Source organism: Salvelinus alpinus, chromosome 17 (assembly GCF_045679555.1).
Source record: "Salvelinus alpinus chromosome 17, SLU_Salpinus.1, whole genome shotgun sequence".
NCBI classification, from domain to species: Eukaryota; Metazoa; Chordata; class Actinopteri; order Salmoniformes; family Salmonidae; genus Salvelinus; species Salvelinus alpinus.
The window spans coordinates 10,820,283-10,827,657 of record NC_092102.1 but is presented as its reverse complement, the minus strand read 5'-3'; the positions used below and the strand labels follow the sequence as shown (position 1 = coordinate 10,827,657).

Sequence of the window (7,375 nt, the reverse complement as noted above, 5' to 3'; positions counted from 1 at the left end):
GGTGGTTTCTATAGACCGTATTGAGTTTTTTGTCTGGGTATGATATTTGTGCGTCTGTAACTTTCTCACTCATCATTATTAACGATTCATTCAGGACAATCCGTCATCATGGTAGCATCCACATGAATGTAGAGGTGTTTAGAAACATATTATATTCTTATTTACAATTAAAGTAACTTCAAAATGACACAATATATTATTTACCATTTATTTATATTGGGCACAAATAATCTGAAACACAATCAAAACAAACTGCAAATGCATCCAACAAATGTGTAGAGTCAAGCTTGATGTAATCATTGCGTGCTAGGAATATGGGACCAATATGGGACCAAATACTAAACTTTTGACTACTGTAATACACATATAATTGAATTTGTCCCAATCCTTTTGGTCCCCTAAAATGGTGGGACTATGTACAAAAAGTGCTGTAATTTCTAAATGGTTCACCCAATATGGATGAAAATACCCTCAAATTAAGGCTGACAGTCTGCATATTAACCTCATAATGATTGTATCATTTCAAATCCAACGTGCTGGAATACTGAGCCAAAACAACACAAAATGTGCCACTGCCCCAATACTTTTGGAGCTCACTGTATATAGGTTCTACAGACCCTAGTGAGTAATCCTATACATAGCTGTCTCTCTATAAACCAATATGTAATACAGTGATTTGAATTGTGGCCAATGTAATGGGCGGAGTAAAAGACCAGCAACACTCTGTATTATTCCGTGCTCCATGAAATGACACCATACATACATTCTCCAGACCCTACTCTACGGAGTATTCCCAACCCCACTTTTACATCGGCCCATAGAATAGTTTTTTCTCAGTAAGACAATATGTACATTTAGATTTTCCCCATATGTAGTTTTAATTTTGTATCATTATTTTAACATTATGCACTATTATTGATTTCGTATCATACGCATAGCGTTTTACCGCAGTCTTTTATTTTGAAGCAAAATCAGATAACCAGAAGTCTCAATGTAGCTGCCGGAACGCGAATGTTGCTGCAGTAACGCTAATACGGAAGACGGTACAGTAAATTCTAATACCAGACAGAGAGAGAGAGAGTGGCCCAACTAGGCGGAAAATCTGTGTATTTTCGTACACCAATCACAGTGATTTGATATGGAGGTTAAGAGTTTCGAATTTGGTCAACAACAAAAAACGAATGACTTATTTGCTGCGTGAGGTTTATTTGACTGAATAGAAGTTTCGTAATGCTTAAGCTGTTAAGAGTGTACTGATATAAGTAGGACACGTGACATCCCGTCAAGAAAAAAATACTCTATATAGGAGTTGTCTCGAGATGGCTATGCATATTAATGCATGAGGCTAGCGACGTAGTGTCTCTCTCTCGCCATTCATTGAATACAGGCGGTTGACGTCAACAAACTTCGACTATTCAAAAATGTTTACAACAATGAGATGTATCCACCAATCCAAAGAAAGGATAGGCGGGAGCTAGACAGTCCACCGTTCCACTTTGTGAACAACGACACCAATTTGTTAGGGCGGAGACACTTGTATCTTGTCAGTATATCCAAAATCTCTGCAACGGCAACTACTTCCTCATCGGCGCGTCATAGCAGGGTTGACCAATAGGATGAAAGGACTTCCAATGGACAATCATCAAGGCGCAAAATATGCGCATAAGGTCTACCATACATACATTTTCAAGTATTATTAATTGTTTGGTCAATTGAACCTAACATATTTACATTTGGAATATAATATAGTAATGTATGTGTTTTTCATGTACAGGTACAGTCGTTGAGCAGGAGGCTTAGGCTACATTGTCGTTTCTCATGGTATTAAAGCCAATGTTTGACATTTCTGTTCATTTCTGTCTATTACGCTCTCTACTATATCAATAGGCCTACTGATCTCCCTTCAGCCAATACCACTAGGCCTATGCAGCTGTTGTCTCTGAATACCTGAGATTTATTCAATGAACCAATTTCACCACGTGTTGATGTTCTGCTCTATACAACCTCATCACCATTCATATAGACCAAACCAGCATCATAAATCAGTAGGCTACATTAATAAATTCAGATTGTGTAAGTAGGCAGCCTGGCCTAAATTTGGGTCGCCGGCTACAATGTTGCGAGGAAAAATCAGGCAGTAGTGACATATAAACCGGCACATCCGTATCACCCCTCCCACGTCCACACGAGCGCGCACAGACACACACGCGCGCTTCAACCGTTCTTATTATACGTCAGTGGCTCCAACATACTAGGAATTTCTGCTCAGCACCCATGGCTCCCCATTAGATGCTCAAAGCGGCTGTTGTCAGAACGAATTATATCTGCACTACTGCTGCTTACTTCTGACCTTGCCTGCCTCTGGTAGGGTTTTGAATATTTTATTTTATTCATGTGCTCTATCCCCAATGGCTACATCCGATGGAAATGGAATAGATGTCTGTCTTCTGCATAGAGGCAGATCTCAAAGTGACCCAAACCTACTCACAGAGTCCGGCATCGATCTAGTGCACAGCACAGGTAAGAGACATGTTTTTTTGTTGTCTGGATATTCAAACGTTATAGGCTATGGTATTGGCGTTTTATTATCATCGTTTTGGCGATAGGCTACAGTAGTCTCCTAAAGCCATCCCCAATTGCTAAATGGGATTTGAGGACCATATCATAATAATAAGCACTCCATGCTTCCATTTGACAGAAAATACAATAAAAACAGAGATTCGCCGACAATTGGTAGGAAAATATCATGACGCGTTTGCCATTTTCCTCCAGTTCTATTTAAATTAATGGATGCTCTCCCAAAATAACCTGTTTGTTCGTGAAATGCTATGTAGTTTTGCAGTAAATGTGAAGATTATAAATTAACTTGAGCCTATAATGCAAAGCCTATTGTACACAAACCCATAATATTTCAGACATCATTGCATCAATTTGAATATATTTATATATAGGCCCAATAAGATTGGACGCAAAGATGACAGGCTACAGTGAAGGAAGCTCATTGTGTGGTCCATCATTTTAGGCGAAATGTCTAGACACATTTTTGCGTCGCTAGGTTATATTAGGATTCAATGTTACATTGAGCGCACAGACACTGACATTGAGCAGACACATTTATAATGATTATTTGAGCAATTTCGTTCTGCATAAGCCTCGGTTTCGGTGGTAGCTTATATTGGACCTTCATTCAATGGACCCTTGCCTATCCCGACTCGGCCACTGCGCTTGGCAGCATCAATTGGATCCCATGTTGAGGTTGAGCTGATCAAACAGTCCTATGATCAATGGCCCAGCGTTCCACGTGATGTATAGGATCAAAGACTTCGACGTCAGTGCTGCCCTACATATAGAAGAACATCAATTCCCTATGGTGTGGACCATGCAGGTGTGCACAGAGCACCTAGAGCAATCATAGGCTATTCCCCTTTAAGATAAATAAACAGGCCCTCCCTGCCTAGAAGCATGTTATTTACCAACCAAGCATTTTTATTCTCAAGTGCTTTTAGGCATAGTCTGCAAGCTTAATGGCATTTTTGTTATAATATATTTTTTAAACAGTTTAATAAAGTATTTTATTGGACAGCTATTAAGTATTGGTGCCAGGCTGTATCTGTTTAAGAAGACAGTATGTTTATGGCATATTTATGGCTAAATTGAGTGGGTTCTTCCTTTTACTGTTCCCTCTCCTTTTCTAACACACGCACGAACCCACGCATGCGCACACAAGTACAAGTTAACAGGTAGCCTAGTGGTTAGAGCCTTGGGCCAGTAACTGAAAGGTTGCTAGATCAAATCCCCGCGCTGACAAGGTATACATTTGTCGTTCTGCCCCTGAACAAGGCAGTTAACCCACTGTTCCTAGGCCGTCATTGTAAATAAGAATTTGTTCTTAACTGACTTTCCGAGTTAAATAAAGGTTAAAAAAAGACCGCTACAGTGCCTTCAGAAAGTATTCATACTCCTTGACTTATTCCACATTTAGTTGTGTTACAGCCTGAATTCAAAATGGGTTAAAGTGATTATTTTTCCCATCCATCTACACACAATACCCCATAATGACAAAGTGAAAACATGTTATTTGAAATTTTTGCAAATGTATTAAAAATAAATTACAGAAATATCTCATTTACATAAGTATTCACACCCCTGAGTCAATACTTTGTAGAAGCGCCTTTGGCAGTGAGTACAGTTGTGAGTCTTTCTGGGTAAGTCTCGAAGAGCTTTTCACACCTAGATTATGCAACATTTGCCCCAATTCTTTCACAATTCTTCAAGCTCTGTCAAATTGGTTGTTGATCATTGCTAGATAACTATTTTCAGGTCTTGCCATATATTTTTAAGTAGATTTAAGTCAAAAACTGTAACTCGGCCACTCAGGAACATTGGTAAGCAACTCCAGTATAGATTTGGCCCTTGTGTTTTAGGTTATTGTCCTGCTGAAAGGTGAATTCATCTCCCAGTGTCTGGTGGAAAGCAGACTGAACCAGGTTTTTCTCTAGGATTTTGCCTGTGCTTAGCTCCATTCCATTTCTTTTTTATCCTGAAAACTCCCCAGGCCTTAACGATTACAAGCATACCCATAACATGATTCAGCCACCATTATGCTTGAAAATATGGAGAGTGGTGCTCAGAAATATGTTATATTGGATTTGCCCCAAACATAACACTTGGTATTCAGGACAAAAATAAAAAAATTTGGCACATTTTTTGCCTATTACTTTAGTGCCTTGTTGCAACAGGATGGAATATTTTAATTCTGTTCAGGTTTCCTTATTTTCACTCTGTCAATTAGGTTATTATTGTGGAGTAACTACAATGTTGTTGATCCATTCTCAGTTTTCTACTATCACAGCCATTAAACTCTGTACCTGTTTTAAACTCACCATTGCCCTCATGGTGAAATCCCTGAGCGGTTTCCTTTCTTTCCGGCAACTGAGTTAGGAAAGACGCCTGTATCTTTGTAGTGACTGGGTGTATTGATACACCATCCAAAGTGTAATTAATAACTTCACCATGCTCAAAGGGATATTCAATGTCTGTTAAAAAAAACTCATTTACCAATACGTGCCCTTCTTTGCGAGGCATTGGAAACCGTCCCAACTTCTTTTTATATAATTTGTAAACATTTTCAAAATATATAATTCCACTTTGACATTATGGGGTATTGTGTGTAGTAGGCCAGTGACAAAACATCTCAATTTTATCAATTTTAAATTCAGGTTGTAACTCAACAAAATGTGTAAAAAGTCAAGGGGTTTGAATACCTTCTGAAGGCACTGTACAATAATGATTGAAGCAGTGGCTATGATAACCGTGTCTTATACTTGAATGTGCCTACACATGTAGCCTGCACCCATTCACAGGGCACTGCTAATGGACTATCCCGTAAATACAGTTCTGTGTCATTCAAGAGAGCAATAGCAGTGTCTGGTGACCCAAAGTACACATTGTCCATCCTCAGTGTATCATCACTGTGTGAGTGTCGCGGCTCACAGTCTTTGCCAAAGGATTACTAAGACTTTTACACAGTGGCCTTTGCAGCTGCAGAGACTGACACTGGAGAGAGAGAGAGAGAATGAGAGAGAGAGAGAATATTAGTTGTAGAACGTTCAAGGCAATTTTACCCTCCATCCTTGTTGGGGCAATGCACTGTATCACTAAGTTTGTATTATTTCAAGGACTGATTTGTATTTAAAGTACTATGGCTTGTATGAAAGGTTTAAAAAACAAATATTAGTCTGAGGTGTTGTTGCCAGGACAGGATGTTACTTTGGGGGGGTTTGCACCCCGCTTAAAGACCTTTAGGGAAAACACTGCAGGGTCTTATATTCCAATTGGAATGTATATGTAATACTAGCCATTGTTGTGAACAAACCTATGTTTGACACAGTAATGCAGGGCTCTACACTAACTTTTTCAGTTAGTGGCACCAGCACATGATTTGGTCACACCAATATTTTAAATAATTTATAATGACCTGGCCTGTGTCCCATAATATAACCGCATTCCATACAGAACAAGGCTAATAATGACTAGCCGTATTTTAAATAAGCAACATTGGATGTTCTAAGTCCACAACAATGCTTAAACCACATCTGGGGACAATTTTTGGGGTCTGGGAAAAATCTGAGAAATTTAGATTTCTTTCTGTAGTTGGCCTTTAAGTCAGGTAAGCACCAGCATAAGTTGTGTTTGTCTAGCAGTGTTGCGCAGTTGTGATGGGAGTTTTCAAAACAAATGACCACTGGATTGATGCGAATAATCATGATTCTGCCAGGTAGGCATAGGCTACTTTGTAGTTACCTTTTATTTGCCTTTCCATCTACCCGCAGATGTTTAGGCTATCATTAACATTGCTAATGGCTACACACACTGCACACACAGGGTTTCGACATTCAGGTAAATTTGCCAGCAGTCCGGGCCAGTGTCAACTGAAAGCTATTGGCACGAGTTTAAAAAATACTGACAATAGCAGATGATTTTATCTTTCATTTGTGGGCTGAGCAAATGTGTGCCTATGTGCCTCCTCTTCCCCGACCTGACTGAGTTCTTCTCTGCCTCCTGCTCCTGAGCACCAGGGCACCAAATAAAGGAAGACACGGGGCCGTATGTATCAAGAGTCTCAGAGTAAGAGTGCTGATCTAGGATCAGGTCCCCCCTGTCCATGTGATCCTATTCTTTGTGATCTAAAAGACATCATAACCGCCATCGATAAGAGACATTACTGCGCAGCCGTATTCATCGATCTGGCCAAGGCTTTCGACTATGTCAATCACCACATTCTTATTGGCAGACTCGACAGCCTTGGTTTCTCAAATGATTGCCTCGCCTGGTTCACCAACTACTTCTCTGATAGAGTTCAGTGTGTCAAATCGGAGAGCCTGTTGTCCGGACCTCTGGCAGTCTCTATGGGGGTGCCACAGGGTTCAATCCTCGGGCCGACTCTCTTCTCTGTATACATCAGTGATGTTGCTCTTGGTGCTGGTGATTTTCTGATACACCTCTACGCAGACGACACCATTCTGTATACTTCTGGCCCCTCTTTGGACACTGTGTTAACTAACCTCCAGACAAGCTTCAATGCCATACAACTCTCCTTCCGTGGCCCCCAACTGCTCTTAAACGCAAGTAAAACTAAATGCATGCTATTCAATCGATCACTGCCCGCACCTGCTCGCCCGTCCAGCATCACTACTCTGGACGGCTCTGACTTAGAATACGTGGACAACTACAAATACCTAGGTGTCTGGTTAGACTGTAAACTCTCCTTCCAGACTCACATTAAGCATCTCCAATCCAAAATTAAATCTAGAATCGGCTTCCTATATTGCAACAAAGCATCCTTCACTCATGCTGCCAAACATACCCTCGTTAA

General features: G+C 40.2%; 1 protein-coding gene across 2 annotated transcripts in view; it reads left to right on the top strand.

Moving 5' to 3' along the window:
• Window positions 1-2,172: 2,172 nt before the first annotated feature.
• Window positions 2,173-7,375, top strand: part of LOC139542106 (phosphatase and actin regulator 3-like) — a 55,298-nt gene continuing 50,095 nt past the window's right edge. Inside the window, exon 1 of one of the 2 annotated variants that reach the window (XM_071347144.1) lies at window positions 2,173-2,520. In XM_071347144.1, coding sequence (XP_071203245.1) covers window positions 2,409-2,520 — 112 coding nt within the window. In that variant the 5' untranslated portion in view covers window positions 2,173-2,408. The remainder of the gene's footprint in view (window positions 2,521-7,375) is intronic. The other variant, XM_071347143.1, reaches the window with a different exon arrangement.